We start from the raw sequence: 21,402 nt of genomic DNA on the forward strand, positions 1-21,402 counted from the left end.
TCACTCACCCCTCACCCTTCACTCACCCCCTCAACCATTCACTCTCTCCCTCACCCGTTCACTCATCCCCTCACCTGCTTACTCACCCCCTCCCCCATTCACTCCCTCACCCGTTCACTCATCCCCTCACCTGCTTACTCACCCCCTCCCCCATTCACTCCCACACCCGTTCACTCATTCCCTCCCTCGTTCACTCCCACACTTGTTCACTCACTCCCTCCCTCACCCTGAGCTAACCTTGACGCTTGTAGCATCTGTACCTTGTGTTTTCTTGCCGTACACATTTCCCTTCGATCAATCATCCTGTGGTTATACTCCCTAGCATGTGGCACTGGGAGTGATCCTGAGATTACTGCTTGTTAATTTCCTTCCTAACCCACAGAGGTCTGCTCTCAGCGACCTCCACAACTGATACTGTTGGTGTTAGTGCGGCCCGTGACTTCTAGCCAATTGCTCTTCTCCCAGGATGGCAACCTGCAGCCCCTCTGTGACATCCTTGTCCAGGCACCAGGGAAATGACGTGCCAGCCTGGAGTCACATTTATTGTTACTGAAGCATCCATCTGCTCCCCTGACTGTGGAATCCCCGAGAACCATTTGCTCTTCCAGCTTCCTCCTCCCCTGTAATCCCCTGGGCTCAGCGCAGGCTGCACTCCCCTGAGGAACCGTCACCCTTACCAGCTTCCAAACTGGAAGACGAATCACTAAGCCCGATAGGGTCGGGGGCTCCTGCAGTAGCTGCCTGGTTTTCTTAAGCTGCCAGGTAATTCCCCATTCCCCACACAGCTAGCACATTCCTAATCTGTGGTGTGACTGTGGCCCTATACGTGTATGGGTCTCTGACTCATGGACACATAGCAGTGACTCCAGCCGCTGATGAAATTTCAAAGCCTGGAGCTCCGACTTGTGCAGCCGAAGTCACTTCCTGTAGATGCCCTTGTCTGAGAGACATGGTATACCCAGGTTTTCACACGTAAAGCAGGAAGTACGCTCCACTTGGCCCAAATGACCTGCCATCCAGTAACTCTTAAAAACTATTTCTTAATCATTGCCACCTTTGGATAAAGGTGCAAATCACCAAATGTCTTGGTTGTCCCAAGAAATTATCAGATTCCTCATGGAGGATTTCTTGTCTGATGAAGAGAACATGCGATTTTAGTTGAGAAACGGGATTTGCCATGTACGAATATGGATAACAATTTTCTTTTCTTGTTATGACTCACTGCACTGGAAATCACGTCCCATTATTGCTGAAGTGGCCACAAAGGTCTGTTAAAAGTTAAAGTTTAAGTTAAAGAAATATACAAAATGCCCCACACTATCTGTTCTCCAGGCCCAGACTGATTGAAATCACCAACCGGATTTCTGTTTAGAACAAGAAATCAAACAAAGCTTTAAGCAAGCAATTAAACTAAATTAAATAAACTCTACAAATTAAAAATCTAAACCCCTTATAAACTTCCTCTTACACACATACTGACACACTCACACAGACACAGAGAGAGAGAGACATACACAGACACATAAATGCAAAGACACATACACAAACACGTGCACACACACACACGCGCGCAGGCAAACACACACACATTCACACGCACACGCACACACACGCACACATACATGTGGACACATACACACATATGCGCACGCACATACACTCACACGCATCCACATACACACACAAACAGGGAAAAAACATGACAAACATGCATGGCCTACAGCCCACACTTTTCAGCCACTTTACTTCTAATCAGATAGCTGTAGGCAGGCAGAGGATCTTGGTCATTGATAATTGGTGCCTCATCCACAAATAAAGCAGAGATAACAAGGTGTAGAGCTGGATGAACACAGCAGGCCGAGCAGCATCGGGGGAGAAGAAAGGCTGCCTAGGCCCTTCTTCAGAAAATGAAAAAGAAGAAGGGTGAAGAAGGATCTAGGCCTGAAACGTCAGCTTTCCTGCTCCTCTGATGCTGCTTGGTCTGCTGTGTTCATCCAGCTCTACGCCTTGTTACCTCGGATTCTCCAACATCTGCAGTTCCTACTCTCTCACAAATAAAGCAGCTTCATTTATAAACACTCCTTTGGCTCCAGTTTGACTACACATTGCTGGAACCCACAGCCATATAAACACATTTCACAATAGGTATCAAACATCCAGCAATCCTTATTAATCCCTGGTTTCGATCCATTCTTTCTCGTTTGAGCCTAGAGTTTTTAAAAGCACAAAAATAAAAAAAAGAGATCATTGTAAACTAGGTTAGATTATAAGTTGGGCACTTGTTTTTGACCAGGGCAGATAATGGGCTGAACAGCCTTTATCTGTGCTGCAGGCCTCTATGACAGTCACTTTCTTTAGTTGCTTTGGAATTAGTTTGACATGTGGAATTAATTTTAAAGAACAGGAAATATGGGAGCTGTTGGTTGCTGTGTGCATTATAATGTGTGATACAGAAGAAATAAAACGCGTATTAATTGCTTGATTTGTTTTGGAAGGCTCTTGTCAAAAATAGGAATTAAAAGGAGAAAGGGGAGTCTTATCAAGGTGCAAGAAGAGGGAAGCCTGGAATGTGAACAAATTATTGGAAGTGGCTGGGCTAATGAAAAATGCAAGCAGGATTCTAGATGCTATACATCTTGTTGGGCTCCCTTACAGAATGGAGCTAGTGCTATCACAATTATCCCATTGAATTAGGAAATCCAGCGGCATGGATTGGTACACTAAGAGCCGGGGTCAAATCCTACTGCAGTGGCTGGTGGAATTTAAATTCGATTAATCCGTCTGGAATTGATTGTTCGATTGATTGTCACCAGCGTACGGTGAAAAGCTTTGTTTACGAGTGATACAAGCAGATCACTGGGTGAATAAAAACACTTGGACAGAGGCTTACAGGTTGTATCGCACAGGGCGTGTGCTAGGCAAGACCAGCATTATTGGAAGTTAGAGAGGTCCATTCATTAGTCTAATAACGGTAGAAAAGAAGCTGCTTGTGAACCTGGTGATGCGTGTGTTCAGGCTTCTGTTCTACTGCCTGATGGAAGAGGTTGTAGGAGCTCATTACCAGGGTGCGATGGGTATTTGACGATGTTGGCCGCATTTCCGCAGCAGCGAGCCGTGTAAATGGAGTCCATGGATGGAAGGTTGGCTTCTGTGACAGTCTGGCCTGTGCACACCACCTTCTGTAGTTTCCTACAGTCCGGGGCAGAGCAGTTGCCGAACGAGGCCGTTATGTACCTGGACAGTATGTTTTTTATGGTGCATCTGTGGAAGTTCGGTGAGGGTCCCTATAGACATGGCAAATTTTCTGAGCTTCCTGAGGAAGAAGAGGCATTGTTGTGCCTTCTTGATCATCACATCTAAGTGGGAAGTCCAAGACAAGTCATTGGTTACCATCACTCTGAGGAACTTGCTAGTCTCAGTAATGGTGACCATGACAACTATTAACAATCACCACGGTGCCTCAGTGCTTAGCACTGCAGCCTCACAGCGCCAGGGACCCGGGTTCGATTCCACTCTCAGGTTACTGTCTGTGTGGAGTTTGCACATTCTCCCCGTCTCTGCTTGGGTTTCCTCCGGGTGCTCCGGTTTCCTCCCACAGTCCAAAGCTGTGCAGTGTAGGTGGATTGGCCATGCTAAATTGCCCATCGTGCATAGGGATGTTTAGGTCAGAGTTATAGAATCATACAACATGGAAACAGACACTTCAGTCCAACATGTTCATGCCAACAAATTTTCTCAAACTGAACAAGACCATTTGCCTGCATTTGGCCCATATCCCTTTAAATTTTTCCTATTCATGTATCTGTCCAAGTATCTTTTAAATGTTGCAACCTTACCTGTCTCTAACACTTCCTTCAAGATAACAGTAGAGCTGGACGAACACAGCAGGCCCAGCAGCAAAAGCTGACGTTTCGGACCTAGACTCTTCTTCAGATATGGGGCAGGAGAAGGGAATTCTGAAATAAATAGGGAGAGAGGGAGAGGCAGATAGAAGATGGTTAGAGGAGAAGATAGGTGGAGAAGAGACAGATAGGTCAAAGGGGTGGATATACAGCCAGTAGAGGTGAGTATAAGTGGGGAAGTAGGGAGGGCAGTCCAGGGAGGATGAACAGGTTAAGAGGGCGGGATGAGGTTAGAAGGTAAGAGATGGGTGTGGGGCTTGAGGTGGGAGGAGGGGATAGGTAAGAGGAAGGACAGGTTATGGAGGTGGGAATAAGCTGGGCTAGTTTTGGGATGCGGTAGGGGGAGGGGAGATTGATACCATTGGGCTGAGGGTTCCCAAGCGGAATATGAGTTGCCGTTCCTGCAACCTTCAGGTGGCATCATTGTGGCACTGCAGGACGCCCAGGATGGGCATGTCGTCTAAGGAATGGGAGGGGGAGCTGAAATGGTTCGCGACTGGGAGGTGCAGTTGTTTAGTGCAAACCGAGCGGAGGTGTTCTGCAAAGCGGTCCCCAAGCCTCCACTTGGTTTCCCCAATGTAGAGGAAGCCTCACCGGGTACAGTGGATACAGTATACCACATTGGCAGATGTGCAGGTGAACATCTGCTTGATGTGGAAAGTCTTGTTGGGGCCTGGGATGGGGGTGAGGGAGGAGGTGTGGGGGCAGGTGTAGCACTTCCTGCGGTTGCAGGGGAAGGTGCTGGGTGTGGTGGGGTTGGAGGGGAGTGTGGAGCGGACAAGGGGGTCATGGAGTGTGTGGTCCCTGTAGAAAGCAGACAAGGGTGGGGATGGAAAAATGTCTCGTGGTGGGGTTGGATTGTAGATGGTGGATGTGTTGGAGGATGATGCATTGGATCCGGAGGTTGGTGGAGTGGTACGTGAGGACGAGGGGGATTCTGTTTTGGTTGTTATTGCAGGGAGGAGTTGTGAGAGACAAGTTGGGAGAAATGCGGGAGACATGGTCGAGGGTGTTCTCGACCACTGAAGGGGAGAAGTTGCGGTCTTTGAAAAATGAGGACATCTGAGATGTACAGGAGTGGAATGCCTCATCCTGGGAGTAGATGCGGCAAAGGAATTGGGAATAGGGGATGTTGTATCAGTGATAATGGGAACTGCAGATGCTGGAGAATCCAAGATAATAAAATGTGAGGCTGGATGAACACAGCAAGCCCAGCAGCATCTCAGGAGCACAAAAGCTGACGTTTCGGGCCTAGACCCTTCATCAGAGATGGGGATGGGGTGAGGGTTCTGGAATAAATAGGGAGAGAGGGGGAGGCGGACCGAAGATGGAGAGAAAAGAAGATAGGTGGAGAGGAGAGTATAGGTGGGGAGGTAGGGAGGGGATAGGTCAGTCCAGGGAGGACGGACAGGTCAAGGAGGTGGGGTGAGGTTAGTAGGTAGATGGGGGTGCGGCTCGGGGTGGGAGGAAGGGATGGATGAGAGGAAGAACAGGTTAGGGAGGCAGAGACAGGTTGGACTGGTTTTGGGATGCAGTGGGTGGAGGGGAAGAGCTGGGCTGGTTGTGTGGTGCAGTGGGGGGTGGGGACGAACTGGGCTGGTTTTGGGACGTGGTGGGGGAAGGGGAGATTTTGAAGCTGGTGAAGTCCACATTGATGCCATTGGGCTGCAGGTTCCCTTCTCCCCTTCCCCCACCGCATCCCAAAACCAGCCCAGTTCGTCCCCTCCCCCCACTGCACCACACAACCAGCCCAGCTCTTCCCCTCCACCCACTGCATCTCAAAACCAGTCCAACCTGTCTCTGCCTCCCTAACCTGTTCTTCCTCTCACCCATCCCTTCCTCCCACCCCAAGCCGCACCTCCATTTCCTACCTACTAACCTCATCCCACCTCCTTGACCAGTCCGTCTTCCCTGGTCTGACCTATCCCCTCCCTACCTCCCCACCTATCTTCTTTTCTCTCCATCTTCGGTCTGCCTCCCCCTCTCTTCCTATTTATTCCAGAACCCTCTCCCCATCCCCCTCTCTGATGAAGGGTCTAGGCCCGAAACGTCAGCTTTTGTGCTCCTGAGATGCTGCTGGGCCTGCTGTGTTCATCCAGCCTCACATTTTATTATCTGGGAATAGGGGATGGCATTTTTGCAGGAGGGTGGGTGGGAGGAGGCGTATTCTAGGTAGCTGTGGGAGTTGGTGGGCTTGAAATGGATATCGGTTTCCAGGTGGTTGCCAGAGATGGAGACAGAGAGACCCAGGAAAGATAGAGAGGTATCAGAGATGGTCCACGCGAACTTAAGCTTGGGGTGGAAGGCGTTAGTGAAGTGGATGAACTGCTCGAGGAGCACAAGGTGGCGCCGATACAGTCATCATTGTAACGGAGGAAGAGGTGGGGTTTAGGGTTGTGCCATCTGCATGTGACTCCACACCCACAGCAATGTGGTTGACTCTTAACTGCCCTCTGGGCAATTGGGGATGTGCAATAAATGCTGCCTACCGAGCAACACCCTCATCCCATGAATGAATAAAGGACAAAAAAAATGACTTTCCTCCTCAACCTCTCCCCTCACCTGTGCTGTGGCGACCTTCACGTTAAACCACTACCATTTGTCTCTCCCCAATGAGAAGGGCAATTTCACATTTACACTAGGGGTTGGCACGGTGCCTCAATAGTTAGCTCTACTGCCTCACAGTGCCAGGGACCCAGGTTCGATTCTGCCCTCGTGCAGTTTGCACATTCTCCCTGTGTCTGCGTGGGTTTCCTTCGGGTGGTCCAGTTTCCTCCCACAGTCCAAAGATGTGCAGGCTAGGAGGATTGGCCATGCTAAATTGCCCATAGTGTTCAGGGGTGTGTGGGTTATAGGGGGATGGGTCTGGGTGGGATGCTTCAGGGGGCGGTTTGGACTTGTTGGGCCGAAGGGTCTGTTTCCACACTGTAGGTAATCTCATCTAAGTCCCTTTGTTTAGCAACTTTATGCAGTTTTTTTTCCATTAAAATATCACTTTGCTCTCCCTTTTAAAATGAGTGACTTCACATTTTCCCACATTATTGTCGATTTGCCAGCTTTTTTTGCACGACTTTTCTGAACCTATCAACAGCTCTCTGCAAACTGCATCCTTCTCCCTCCCGTGGCTGGTGAAGATTTTAGCGACGCTCCCTCAGTTGGGCTGTCAATCATCCAGGGCCACAGGAATCAGGACGGGGTGGGGGCGGGATCACTGGTCCGGATGTCAATCACCCCGTAACCCCGCCCCCAAAGGGGAGGGGCCTCCTTCTCCTCGCCCCAACCCACTCCCTTATTTGGCGATGGGGGCGGGTATTCGCTGTCGGTTTGTTGAGTGGTGCTGCCAATCACGGCAGGCACCGCCCCCCACGCCATGTAATGCCGGGGGAAGGGGCGGGGTTCCGGGTGCGCGTGCGCGGTGATGCTGAGCCAGGCGCTCGCTTGCGGCCTCGCGCTTGGGGTTCTGGTGTTGTTTTTGCTGTTCATTTCGTTGAGGTGGGCAGCCGCTTCCTTTCGCTGCTGGCTGGGCATTCCGAGGCGGCTGATGGCTCGTACCGAGAAGCCGCTGTTCAGGATCGCGTAAGTGTCTTGTCCCGTCCTAGGCTGGTACTGTTTGATGGGGGTGGGACCGGGGAAGGGGGGGTGTCATTGATGATGGCGGACGGCCCCCTCGGCGGGGCAACGGTCGGCGGTAGTTGTGCGCAGGCGTGGGCCCGTGAAGCGACGGAGTGTCAATCAACCCGAAGCTGTCAATCAAACGGCACCTGTCAATCAATCCCACCTTGCAAACTGCTAGCTCAATCGCCCTTTGATATGGCCGCCGGAGTATTTGGTAGCCCGTGCAAATACTTCTCCCGCACCCGACCCTGCGTGCAGAGTTTGGTGCAATGCAAACCTGTTCGTGGCTAACGCGTACCCATCGAAAACTGGTGCACCGTTTGCACAACCAAATTGACCAGCCCTTGAGACATAGGAGCTGCGCGGATCCGATCAGCCCGTGGATTCTGTTTGAATTAACTTTGTCATTTATTCTGCTGCGCCCATTATTGAAATTGTAAGAGCAGAGTTAGGCCAATCGGGCTCATCAATTCTGCTCTGCCTGTCAATGAATTAGAAGCACGTGAGGGCAGTAGTAATCCGTTCAACCCATTGAAATTGCTGTTCTGTTCAATAATATTGCAAGACGTAGGAGCGAATGGACCATTTTAATGAATGGATTGCTGCGTCATTTGATGAGATTGGAATGCTATAAGATTAGGAGTTGAAATGGGCCATTGATTCCGCGGTACCATTGAATGAGATCGTAAAACCGTGGGATGTGAGATCGGTACTCATCCATCCATCCAGCCTGCTAACTTTCCTGCCTTTTCCTCCATTACCCTTGATTGCCTTACTGATTAGAAATCCGTCTGTCAGCTTTGAATATGCTTAATGACTCTGCCTCGACAATCCTCTGTGGTAGAGATTCCATGTTTTCGTTACCTTCCAAGAGAAAGAAAATCCTTATCTCTGTTTTAAATGAGCGACTGATTACTCAAAGATATATCCTCTGATCCCCCCATCTCTCTGAATCTAGGTTTGAATCCCGCCACAGCAGATGGTGGAATTTGTATTCAATAAAATATCTGGAGTTAAGAGTCTAACAGTGACCATGACTCCGTTGTTGATTGTTGTAAAAACCCATCTGGTTCACTAATGCCCTTTAAGCATCCTTATCTGGTCAGGCCTACATGTGACTCTAGATCCACAACAATGTGGTTGACTCTTAACTGCCGTTTGGGCAATTAGAGATGGGCATTACATGCTGCCTAGCCAGCAATGCCCTCAACCCATGAATGACTAAAGAAATTAATTTTTATCGTAGAATCCCAACAGTGTGGAAGCAGACCCTTCGGCGCAACTAGTCTACACCGACCCTTAGAACATTCCACCCAGACCCTTCCCCTCTAATCCAACTAATCTACACATCCCTGAGCACGATGGGCAATTTAGCATGGCCAATCAACCGAACCTGCGCACCTTTGGACTGTGGGAGGAAATCCACGCAGACACAGAGAGAACGTGCAAACTCCACACAGACAGTCACCCGAGGGTGGAATCGAACTCTGATTCCTGGCTCTGTGAGGCAGCAGTGCGAACTACTGAGCCACCGTGCCACCTCAAAAATCTGATAGCCTGGTGAAGTGTTGGAGTTGCTGAGTTTGGTCAAGGCTCCATCATGTGCCACTGGCTGCCTAGCGACCGAGTAATTTTGAATGTAGAAAATTACGCCAGCAAAAAACAAATTCTGTAAAAATGGGAGTAAGAAACACAGGCTGTTTTCAGAATCCCTCAAGTTAGAGAATCATACATTGCTCAATTAGATGTTGATACAATTAACAGCAATATCAGGACAATGAAATGTTTTTGAAAACATCTTGTTGGAAACAGAACTATGTGGATTGATGCATATTTCAATCATAGAGTCATGGCCTCATCTTATTCAGGCATGACGTTTTGAGGTTAGAGTTGAGCGATTAATGCAGTGGCATGAGGACCTGAGTGTTCTGCATGCTGGCCCTGATCTAAAACACTTAATTCTTTTTATTTAGTTAGCCACAGGATGTTCGCATTACAGGCAAGACAGTCACTGATTGTCCGTCCTGAGTTGTTATTGAGAAAGTGGTGGCATGTCATCTTCTGAAATACCACTGAAAAGATTGGTAGACCAATTAAGAGGGCAATCAATCACGTTGCTATGGGGTTGCAATAAGACAGAGATCAATGCCTATGTCAGAATAGGATTGAGGTTTCCTTCCCTGAAGGGCATGACTGAAGCAGATCAGTTTTTACAGTAGTGCAATATTTCCGTGATCATTGCCAAGCAATGACCATTTCCAAAGGAACAGAATCCAATCATTGCCCCATGACATTTAATGGCACTGACGTTATCCTTCATGTTTTGTGGCATCATTACTGTATAAAATGGGACAGACTTCAAACAGATCTGGTCACCATGCAATAGGAAGGATGTTATTAAATTGGAAAGCATGCAGAAAGGATCCACAGTTCTGAGGAAGAGTCGCCGAATCTGAAACATGAACTTTGAGTTTTTTCTTCACAGATGCTGCCAGACCTGCTGAGTTTGTCCACCAACTCCTGTCTTGTTCCACAAGGATGGTACAACAAGGATGTTGCTGGGACTGGAGGGTTTGAGTTATAAGGAGAGGCTGGATAGGCTGCGACACTTATCCCTGAGTGTCTTAGGTTGAGAGGTGACCTTAAAGAGATTTATCAAATCATATGGGGCATAGATAAGGTAAATAGCTAAGATCCTTTCCCCAGGGTTGGGGAGTCCAAAACTGAGGGTATAGGTTTAAGGTGAGAGAGAAAAGATTTAAAAGGGACTTAACAGGCAACTTTTTCATCTAGAGGTAGCCCATATATGGGATGAAACTGTCAGAGGAAGTGCTAGAGGCAGATGAGGTTACAACAGTTAAGAGACATTTGGACAGGATTTAGGAAGGGTTTAGATGGATATGGGCTAAGTGCTGGCAAATAGGAGTAGTTTAGTTCGGAAATACAGGTCAGCATGGCTGCGTTGGACCAAATGCTCTATTGCTGTGCCATGTGACTCTAGATCTAACAGTTCAAAACTGGAACCCGTGAGGTGCTGTAGACCATCAGTAGTTGTAGAATTGTATTCAAATGTAATTTCAAATTTCATTACCTGGCATTACCCTAATCTACCGTCATGACAAGAAATCAGCCCTGGTTCAATGAACAAGTGAGGGCTTGCCAAAAGCCGCACTAAGCGTACTTTTAAAAGCAAGGTGTCAACTTAGTGAAACCCATTACACAGGATGACTTACAGCCAAGCAGCAAGAAAGTGACAGTTTGTTCTTAGTGAACAAGTCACTGTAATACTAGGGAACAAAAGTAGGCATTCAATCTATTCATTGTCCATACCTTTGTGTCCCTGACCGATTTAAAAATCAGTCTGTCTCAGCCTTGAATATGCTGAACAGTCCAGCATCTACAGCCCTCTGGGCAAAGAATTCGTGCCCACTGAGAGAAGGAATTCATCCTCCTTTCTGTCCTAACCTCTTATTTCTGTGATTATGCCCTTTGCACCTAAACTCTCCCACATGGGGAAACAAATCTCCGCTTCTCCCCTGTGAAGCCCCCTAAGAATCGTGTATGTTTCAACAAGATCCTCAACTTCATGGGTACAAGCCCAACCTACTCACTCCTTGTAAAACAATTTGCTCCGAACTCAGTATTTGACTAGTGAACCTTCTCTGGACTACCTTTTTTAATTACATTCTATCTTTCCTTGGACAAGGAGCCCAAAATTGTTCAAGGTATTCCAGCTGTGGTTTGACTCATATTTTGTATAGTTTTAGCAAGACTTTTCTAATTTATACTCCATTTCCTTTGACATTAAGGCCACGATCCGTTTGCCTTCCTGCTGAAAGTGTGTGCTAGATTTTTGTGAATTATATACAAGACTTCCAAATCCTGATTCCTGAGGCTCTCTATTTAAATGATATTTAATGCTTCTACTCTTCCTGCCAAAGTGCAAAACTTTGCATTTCCCCACATTATATTCCATCTGCCCAAATTTTTGTCCACTCGTTTAACTGGTCTACATCCAAAACCCGTGTGTCATCCACATCATGTGCCTTCCCACCTATTTTTATGCCACTCACAAACTTGGTTATAGTACATTCACTTCCTTAATTAAAGTCATTAATATGTATTGTAAATAATTGTGTCCCCAATGCTGATCTCTGTGGCTCTCCATAAGTTACAAGGTGCCATCCTAAAAATTCGGCCTCCAGTCTCCCCACGCCCGAATTATCCCAACCCTCTGTCTCCTATTAGATAGCCGATCTGCTATCCATGCTAATATATCTACCCAACACCATAGGCTACGTAATAAAGAAGACCCCAATTTATGTTATCTTATTAAACACTTTTTGGCAATCCAAATAAATTCCACCTCCTGGTTCCCTTTTACCCTGTTTGTTACCTCTTCAAAGAATTCTAATATGATAACTTATGCATATTTATATTGTTGCAAGCTGTTTTTAAGTTTAATGGAGAAACTTGGTTACACTTGTTTCAGATATTTACCATTTTGGTGATTTTAAGTTGGATGTTTCCACCTTATGACTTGTGGAATAGTGGGTCTTTATTACTCCTCCTGTTAGTGTTGTTATGCTGTTAGAATCCCAGGCTTACTGTGCACCAGAAACTAATCTTTACCAACCACATAAATAGCTGCAAGAGCAGGTCAGCAACTAGGAAGTCTGCAACAAGTAACTTGACTCCTGTCTCTCCAAAGCCTGTCTGCCATCTACAAGGCACAAGGCAGGAGTGTGATGGTAAACTCCCTGCATGCTTGGATGGGGGCAGACCCAACAACAGTCGAAGCCAGGCACCATTCAAGATAAAGCAGCCACTTGATTGACACCAGCATCCAAAAGCACACAGTCCCTCCACCATGGACACTCAGTAGCAGCAGTGTGTGGCATAAACAAGATGCACTGTAGAAATTTGCCAAGGCTCCTTAGCATCTTCCACACCAGGACCACTATAAACCTATGACCGCTACAGCGTAGAAGGACAAGAGTAGCAGACACATGGGAACACAACACCATCTGCTAGTTCCCCTCCAAGCTGCTCACCATTTGACTTGGAAATATGTTGCTGTTCCTTTAGTGTCCCTGGTTGAAAATCCTGGAATTCCCTCCTAACAACAAATGAACTGCTGCAATTCAAGAAGGCAGCTCACCACCAGCTTCTCCAGGGCAACCACGGATGCACAATAAATGCTTGCTTAGCCAATAATGATTGTATCCCATGAATTTGAGAAAAATGCTCAGTTGAACCCATCTCCACACTCATGAGCGGTGCATTTCTGGTCCTAACCAGTTGCTGCATTAAAAAAAGGTATCGTTTTGAAATTTGTGAAATGGTCAGAATGCTCAATAGTTTTAAGTTTGACTTGACTTTTCAATATTGTATGGGTCATGAAGTGAAGGACATAATTTTATTACATAGAAGCATAGGAACGTGAGGAGGCCATTTGGCCCTTCGAGCCTACTCCACCATTCTTCACAATTATAGCTATCGTCCAACTCAATACCATAATCATGCTTTCTCCCCATAGCCTTTGATCTCACTCACCCCAAGTGCTATATCGAGTCACCTCTTGAATACTTTCAATGTTTTGGCATCAACTACTTGCTGTGATAATGAATTCCACAGGCTCACCACTCTTTGGGTGAAGAAATGTCACCTCATCTCCATCCTAAATGGTCTACTCCAAATCCTCAGACTGTGACCCCTGGTTCTGGACACACTCACCATCGGGAACAAGCTCCCAGCATCTACCCTGTCTAGTCTTGTTAGAATTTTATAAGTCTCTGTGAGATCCACCCTGCCCCTCTCAATTTGTCTGAACTCTAGCAAAACCAATCCTAGTCAAGTGATAATGGGAACTGCAAATGCTGGAGAATCCAGGATAATAAAATGTGAGGCTGGATGAACACAGCAGGCGCAGCAGCATCTCAGGACCACAAAAGCTGACGTTTCGGGCCAAGACCCTTCATCAGAGGGGATGGGGTGAGGGTTCTGGAATAAATAGGGAGAGAGGGGGAGGCGGACCGAAGATGGAGAGAAAAGAAGATAGTTGGGGAGGGGATAGGTCAGTCCAGGGAAGACGGACAGGTCAAGGAGGTGGGATGAGGCTAGTAGGTAGATGGAGGTGTGGCTTGGGGTGGGAGGAAGGGATAGGTGAGAGGAAGAACAGGTTAGGGAGGCAGAGACAGGCTGGACTGGTTTTGGGATGCAGTGGGTGGAGGGGAAGAGCTGGGCTGGTTGTATGGTGCAGTGGGGAGAGGGGACGAACTGTCCTAGTCAATCTCTCCTCATACGTCAGATGCACTGTCCCCAGAATCAGCCCTGTAAACCTTCAGTGTATTCCCTTGAGTCAAGAGCATCTTTCCTCAAAAGGAGACCAAAATTACACACAATATTCTAGGTGTGGTCTCATCAAGGCTCTGTATAACTGCAATAACACATCCCTGATCCTGTACTCGAAACCTGTCACAATGAAGCCCACCATACCATTTGCCTTCTTTACCGCCTTCTGCAACTGCATGCTTACCTTAAGCGACTGGTGCACAAAGATACCCAGGTCCCACTGTGTGCTTCCCTCTCCCAGTTTACTGCCATTCAGGTAGGAATCTACCTCCTTGTTCTTGCTTGCAAGGTAAATAACCTCACATTTATCCAAATTATACTACATCTGCCATTGATCTGCCCACTCACCCAGCCTGTTGAGATCATGCTGAAGGACCTCTGCATCCTCGTTGCAGTTCACTCTCCCAGCCAATTTGGTATCATTTGCAAACTTGGAGATGGTTACATTTTGTTCCCTCATCTAAATCATTAATATATATTGTGAATAGCCGGGGTCCCAGCACCGATCCCTGTGGCATCCCACTGGTTACTGCCTGCCAATTTGAAAAGGACCCATTAATTCCTACACTTTGTTTCCTCTCTGCCAACCAGTTTTCTACCATCTCAATACACTTCCCTCAGAGAGTTCTGAGAATGGTCTTTGGAGATGTGTTTACGTGCATTAAATGAGGCTGCTTTTTGAGGGGGATGAAAAACAGCCGTAACATCAGTTGTCCAGTGCTTTAGAAAACCAATGTACAAAAGAGAAAAATAAATTGGGCTATTGCAAAGCAATAAGGTGCCCTTTGATGCAGAGAGACAGAGACAGAAACAAGCTTCCTTTTAGAAAATGAGAACCATTCAGAATGATTGTGTGTGTACAGGTTTCTTTCAGAGATTATAGTAGGTTGTTTGACAAGAAAGTGTATAAGAGCAGCAGTGCAGTTTATCAGATTCCAAGAACTGACAGAACTGGCATTGGAGAAAAGAAGTCTCAGGTGGTATAATAGCAGTAACAGAAAGTAGAATGGAAAGCTGTGCAAGAAAAATTTAAGAAATCCATGTTAAGAAATATGAGCTGTGTTAGCAATTTGTTTAAAGGTCTCATGAAGAGACGTTAATTGAGGAAGTTGACCTGGAAAGAAATCAAGTACAGCGACGTGAGCTAAAGAAAGGACTTCTCAAATAAAACGTTACCCTTCATGAAGGTTTTGACATCTCTAAGGTTGTTGTTGAGGGTGAAAGGGTTGAATCTTTATTTCTGGTATTTATAATGAGACTGTCAACTAGTTCTTATGTGGTGTAAAATATATTTCCTTTTTGTGTCAAATCAACTTTGTTCTTCTTTTAAATGTACACTGGCAGCCTCTTGTGAATACGGTAACCCATCGATTTTTAAAAGTAAAACTCATGGACTAGAAAAATGGATGCATCTCAAAATTTGGGATCCTTTTGTGAGTGGAATTGTTCCTGGCTTTGAGCCAGAATGCCTAGGTTCATGTTCCACCTGTCGTATGAGGTATGTCACAACATATTCAAGCAGGTTGATAGAGGAACCAAGAAACAATTCGGGTTTCGTTTTGTGTTCTGGCTTGTCTCGTGTTGGGATCATTGCACAAGTTAGTTTTAAGACAATCCTTTAATGTGACTCATTACAGCACTTGCTGTTTCTCTTTCCCTTTCCCCACCTGTTAATATCCAACGCTATCTTCATAGGTACACATTGTATACAAGAACAAGACTAGGGTACATCTTTCACAAGAAGCAGTTGAAGAAGACTCGAGATCATTATCCTAGTGGCCATTCTGTTGTCTGCCCTAAAATTCTTAACGGTAAGTTCTCTGAGGATTGATGAAGGTAAAATCTCCATCCACCACCTTGACTGCTTGCTTTAAAATCATGCCAGTCTTGTTTGGCAGAGTTTGAAAACTGAACATTTGGGGTCAATGGAAGCATCCTTTGACCTGTTAACAAATTTTGCCTTAAAACCACTTTCCTTTACCAAGTTCCCTTTAGAAACAAAGGCTTAAGCACCATTTCTGAAACTTGTTTGACACATCCATGCAGCAATGAGTGAATACTCCACCATTCGAGTTGCCTTACTGACCTTGTCTGTCCACTTAGTAAAGCGATGGGACACCTTCACACACAACTTAAGCGACTGTCGTGGCCAGTTGATGTAGACAGGTCAACTTGATCAGGGATCTCATTTTTGCTGTGTGCAAAGTCACTGCCACAGTTACCTAAAAAACGACACTACTAGCAGTGCCTTATAAGTTAATTCTCTTAACCTTCCAAGTTGAAAACATTTGGCAGCGGTGATTTCTTTAAAAAGTTCATTCTCGCACAGATGGGTAGGTCAGCATTTACTGCTGCTCTCTAGTTGCCCTTGAAGTGGTGGTGAGCTGCTTTCCTGAACTGGTGCATGCCATGTGCTGTAAGTAGACCTGCAGTGCCCTTAAGGAAGGAATTCCAGAATTTTGACCCAGTGAAACTTGAAGAATTGTGATACATTTACATGTCAGGATGGTAAGTGGCTTGGAGGAGAATTTTCACTTGGTGGTGTTCCCATGTATCTGCCGCTGCTGACCTTTTAGAAGATGCTGTCTAAGGAGCATAGTCTTGGATATCTTTAGCCTCCATCAGAATGAGGTTGAAGGACTCAGTCTTGAAATACGTCCTCCCTGACATTTTTTGTTATAGTTTCCATGTGTACAGGAGGAGCAGGTTTGCAAGTGGGTGTTTCCACTCAATGAGAACAATCTTTGTTCTATTGTTGACACCAACCTGACAGCATCTCTGAATAATGAGCAAATGCACCAATTAATAAGCTCTGCCCCGGTGACTTGCACCATCGCCTTGGACTCTGACTGTGGGTTTCAGACTCACTCCAGAGACTCGAGCACAGAGTCTCGGCTGGTACTTGAGGGTAACACTAAGCGGGTGCTGCATGGCCAAGGGCTCTGTCTGTCACGAGGTTCAGTTGTGGTTCTGTCTGCTTTCTCAGGGTGGCTGTATAAGATTCCATTGCCACACATACAAACAGTTCTGTCTGGTGATGTCTGTTAGTTATCCCTAAACAGCATGGCCAGAAGCACGTTTTTGAATTTCACGGGATGTGGGAATTGTTGGATTGGTCTCATTTACTGTCTGTCGCTACTTGCCCTGAAACATGGTGGTGAGCTACCTTCTTTAACGACTGCATTGGTTTGGAGTAAGTATACCCTCAATGCTGTTAGGGAGGGAGTTTAATGATTTTTGACCCAGCCACACTGAAGAACCAGCAATGCAGTTTCAAATTGGGATTGTTGTGGTCCTTGGAGGCACTGGTTGTCCCATGTATCTGCTGTACTTGCCATTTTAGTTGGGAGGGGCCACAAATTTGGCTTGTGCTGTCGAAGGTTATCCGGTGAGCTGCTAAAATGTCGAAGGTTGTGGATGGGATGTTGAACAAGCCTGCTATTTTGTCGCGGATGATGCTGAAATTCTTGAATTCTTTTGGAATTCAGCCATCCAGGCAAGAGGAGGCTGATTACATTCTCTTGAACCCTGGAGTTCATGTTCTTTTGTCCAGGTTATAATGAGATCAGGAGCTGAGTGGCACTGTCTAACCCAAACTGAGTGTCAGCGAGCAAGTTGTTGCCAAGTGGAATGGTGCATTGGAAATTAAACCCTATTATTCCTAGAATCTTCACAAAAGTGAACAGTTCTGCTGAACAGTGCAGGGTTCCCCAATTTCACTGTCTTTTCAATCCAGGGTGACAGCTTGGTGGCAGGTTTATATACTTAACAAGAATTAATGTTTATGACAAATAAATAAATTTGACTACAGATAAAGAATTCTGAGCCATTAGAATATAATTCTAGTTAAAACTCTACTACATGTAAAACGCCCCTCTCGACGTACAGACAGATATGGAAAAGCTTATGCATGGAGGGAAAGACTGGGAATGCAGTTCTGTAGTTCCAGTGCACAAGGTTTGCCGAGATAATTCTTTTTCTGTTCAAAATGTTGCTTCATAATTTTCTTTTTCTCCAGGCACTTTCATTTGTTTGCAGGAGGCACAGGGTGACTGCTTTATACTTATAAAGGTGTAGGCCTTACTAAAAGACATAATTTATAAGAACTGATGAGGGGAAATAAGCCAGCGGTCTGTAGGCTTGAGATGATTTTTACATCACGACAAAAACAGCTTCCGATGATCCAATGGTTTCTCCCTCAAACAGGAGACAACCGGTTGTTGGCAGGCGAAAGGCCTTTGTCAATGACAACTGATCGTTAATCCACTGACCAATCAGCTACCTGTCCTGCCGAAGCTCCATTCGCATATTCCCCTTGGCACCAGTTCGTCTGCAGACTAGACCTTCTCCCACTGCTAAACGCAAGCATCTGTGTAAATTGCACCAACAATGAGTGTCAGGTAAATTGCTTTTTAAGAAGTGCAGTTTTCCTTCAACAACCCTTGGCTTTCAAAAGAATTCTTTTACTCATTTTAGTCCACAATCAAAAATACTGTAAAATAAAGATATGTTATTTACATGTGCGTTATCAGTGATCTAATCCATCACTTTGCTGATGATCAGAAGTGAACTGGAGTGCTAATTGGCTGAGTTAATTTACCCTCTTTTGTGGACAGGACCCACCTGGGCAGTTTTCAGTGCTATGGGATAATTGGCAATGTTGTATTTACTGGATGTGAGTTTGCTCGCTGAGCTGGAAGGTTAGTTTTCAGACGTTTCGTCACCATTCTAGGTAACATCATCAGTGAGCCTCCGACGAAGCGTTGGTGTTATGTCCCGCTGACAAGATGTCCCGGGATCTTGTATTTGTATTTACTGGATTAGTTAGGGCTGTGGCTGATTCTGAAGCAGGTGCCTTCAGCGCCATTGTTGGAATGTTGACAAGGCCCATGCTGTATCGCTATTTGTGGGTTGTTTTGCCTGCCAGGTTTTACACTATTGTGAAATTCTGAAAAAAAAAATTGAAGTGCTGGCAGAATTTAGCAGGTCTGGTAGGTGCAGTAGAGTTTTGTTTCTAGTCGAATATGACACTTTTTCAGAATGTCAGTGTTTTCGGTAAATTCTGTTGCTGCTTCCTGTTGAAAGATGCACGTGTGAAGACTGCGATGAGGACTGTGTTCACAAATGGCCTCAGCTGGAATAATTGGCGTTGAATTCACAGAGAGTCTGGCCCCTGTAGAGCTTTGACCCTTGCTGGAGGCAACACCTTGAGTAGGTGAAGGATGAAAGTCAGCGATTGTTTTAGATTCTGTTGCAAGTGGAAAATGCAGTCTCTGTTTATCCCACCCACTTTTGCAACTACATTTTCCAGAAAACGGTAAGATTTAAGAATGACTGACTGTGCTTTTAAAGTATGTTAGGGATAGGAGTAACTCAATTCTGACACCATGCTACTTTTGTGTAGATGACTGTAAACATTGAATTTTTCCTTGATAGGTCAATGTCCAGTTCTATACAGCGACAGACCTGTCTCCACCGGTACTGTACCCCGGTGTTGTACGGTGACAGCACCGTCCCCACCAGTGCTGTACCATGCTTCTGGACAGTAACAGACTTGGAATTGATGGGTCCAGTGACGTTTGGATGGGGAGAGGGCGTGAGTGATGGTGGGGGCTGGGTTGCCGAGTTGGGCAGTGTCTGTTGGCATCTTCATTTCTGTCTGTGTTACTGTTAGGTGTGAAAATTCTTCCAGTCCCGATACTGACAGACAACTATGGGTACCTGATCATCGACTTGGACACAAATGTTGCTGTGGCGGTTGATCCTTCCGATCCACTAATAGTCCAGGTAAGCTGCTGGCTGTTGCTTAATAGGTTTCTTTAATCATGTACCATGCCTTCCCTGCCAAGTCTGCCAAAATTTACCCATGTTATGTTGCTGGGAGCTGTGTGCTAACAGGAATCTGGAATGACTTCTCTCTCAAGTCCTTTGGAATTTGCTGCCTGCTTTTTCACTATCCTTGGAATGGTTTGTGTGAATGTGATTCTGGACAGTGGGTTACATGAGATTAAACATTTCACCTTTTAATAATCAGGCTTAATTTGAATCCGGGCCAAAGCAATAGAATGCTTCTCTGTTGTCTGCTGAGTTCAGAAGTTGAGATTGAAGTAGATGGTCCACAGTGTCGAGGGAGCTAAACTCTGTATCTAACCCCGTGCTGCCCCTGTCCTGGGAGTGTTTGTGTAGACAGAGTTTACTCTTTATCTAGGAACATCCTGTACTTAGATAAGAGCAAAATACTGTGGATGCTGAAGATTTGAGGAAAAAATTCATATTAGACGCAACGTTAACTCTGTTTACCCATTGATGCTGTTTGGCCTTATTCTGTTTCTAATCCTGAACTATAGTTATCCGGGAAACTGTAGAGGGAAGTTGTATCAAACTTCGTGCTGATATCGAGTAGGAAAATTGGACAAGAGTCTAGAAATTCCATTGAGCCCGCAACAAGCACTGTGTTGTTTCTATCTGTTTTATTCTGAATTTTTAGACATACCTTGAACAGGAAGGTGCGACGCTCGAAGCAATTCTCACAACACACAAGCACTGGTGAGTTAACAAGCTGCTTCCTTTTTTTTTATCAGCTTTATTTCCTGTGGTTTTTGTTTCTTTAACTTGTTCAGAAGCAATGACTTCTGTTGCACTACTATCTGGTATTCATGGTATGCCTTATTCACAAGCCTGGGCTCTGTGTGTTTTGGGTTGTTGGACTGCAAAGGCATCACAACTGTATTAATTGGTCGTGTTGTAATCAGATCATCTGATCCAGATGGGGGCTAAGCACAGGACCATTGTCAGAGGCTTGGGTTTGCATGACAGTGGACCATGCCTTTGTCTGCTGGAGCTGACTCACTGTTACTAATAAACTCTGGGATCTGATAGTGGCCTTGAAGTCTGTAATGTCAGGGATTCTACTGGGGTCACAGGATGAGCAGCTGGGACTATGAGCTTTGGCTTTTGGGACAATCCTGGAAGCAGTTTCGTGGCCCTTTTGACATGCATGCGCAGATTTTTATTCTTGCCCCGATTCAGACAGTATGTCTGGTAAGAATTTCCTCCATGTCCTCAGTAACGTCGGTAAAGAGGTGGTTGGGAAAGCCACCAGTGTTTGGCTGCCCCTCATTCCCTTACTTCCCTCAAGGCCTTCTCACTATCCTTATGTCCTAATGTTCCCTTGCCTCTCTCCTTGCGCCATGCCCTTCCCCTATTCCCACCACACTAATGGCAAGCACTATCTCTTGCCTCTTGTCCTGACATCTCTCTCACCTATCCCTGACCTGATGCTTCACTCCCTGCCTTTCGCCGCCACTACCTTCCTTTGGCTCTGGGGTTATGACGTATAATGGGATCACTGTGCGATGTGGTCCATGGCCTTTAAACTGACTGCAGGAAAAGTGGGGCTTGATTCACAGCAGGATGACACCAGCGAGATGTGAAGTAGTGAATTGGAGCAAACTCATTTCAGATTACTTACTTTTATCTTTACCTGCTTACCCCTCCCAAAGGTACAGATGTAGGTCATGTAGTCCATCAG

The 21,402-nt window shown here is 46.0% G+C and overlaps 1 protein-coding gene across 2 annotated transcripts in view; it reads left to right on the plus strand.

Annotated features, from left to right (window-relative positions):
* The first annotated feature begins 7,320 nt into the window (after window positions 1-7,320).
* Window positions 7,321-21,402, plus strand: part of pnkd (PNKD metallo-beta-lactamase domain containing) — a 45,832-nt gene continuing 31,750 nt past the window's right edge. For both annotated transcript variants that reach the window (XR_009445968.1, XM_059647562.1), the window contains exons 1-4: window positions 7,321-7,478; window positions 15,567-15,682; window positions 19,546-19,658; window positions 20,359-20,417. Coding sequence is in view for 1 of the 2 variants with exons in the window: in XM_059647562.1 (XP_059503545.1) it covers window positions 7,321-7,478; window positions 15,567-15,682; window positions 19,546-19,658; window positions 20,359-20,417 (446 nt within the window). In the remaining variant the exon portion in view is untranslated. The remainder of the gene's footprint in view (window positions 7,479-15,566; window positions 15,683-19,545; window positions 19,659-20,358; window positions 20,418-21,402) is intronic.

This window comes from Stegostoma tigrinum, chromosome 7 (assembly GCF_030684315.1).
Source record: "Stegostoma tigrinum isolate sSteTig4 chromosome 7, sSteTig4.hap1, whole genome shotgun sequence".
Lineage (NCBI taxonomy): Eukaryota > Metazoa > Chordata > Chondrichthyes > Orectolobiformes > Stegostomatidae > Stegostoma > Stegostoma tigrinum.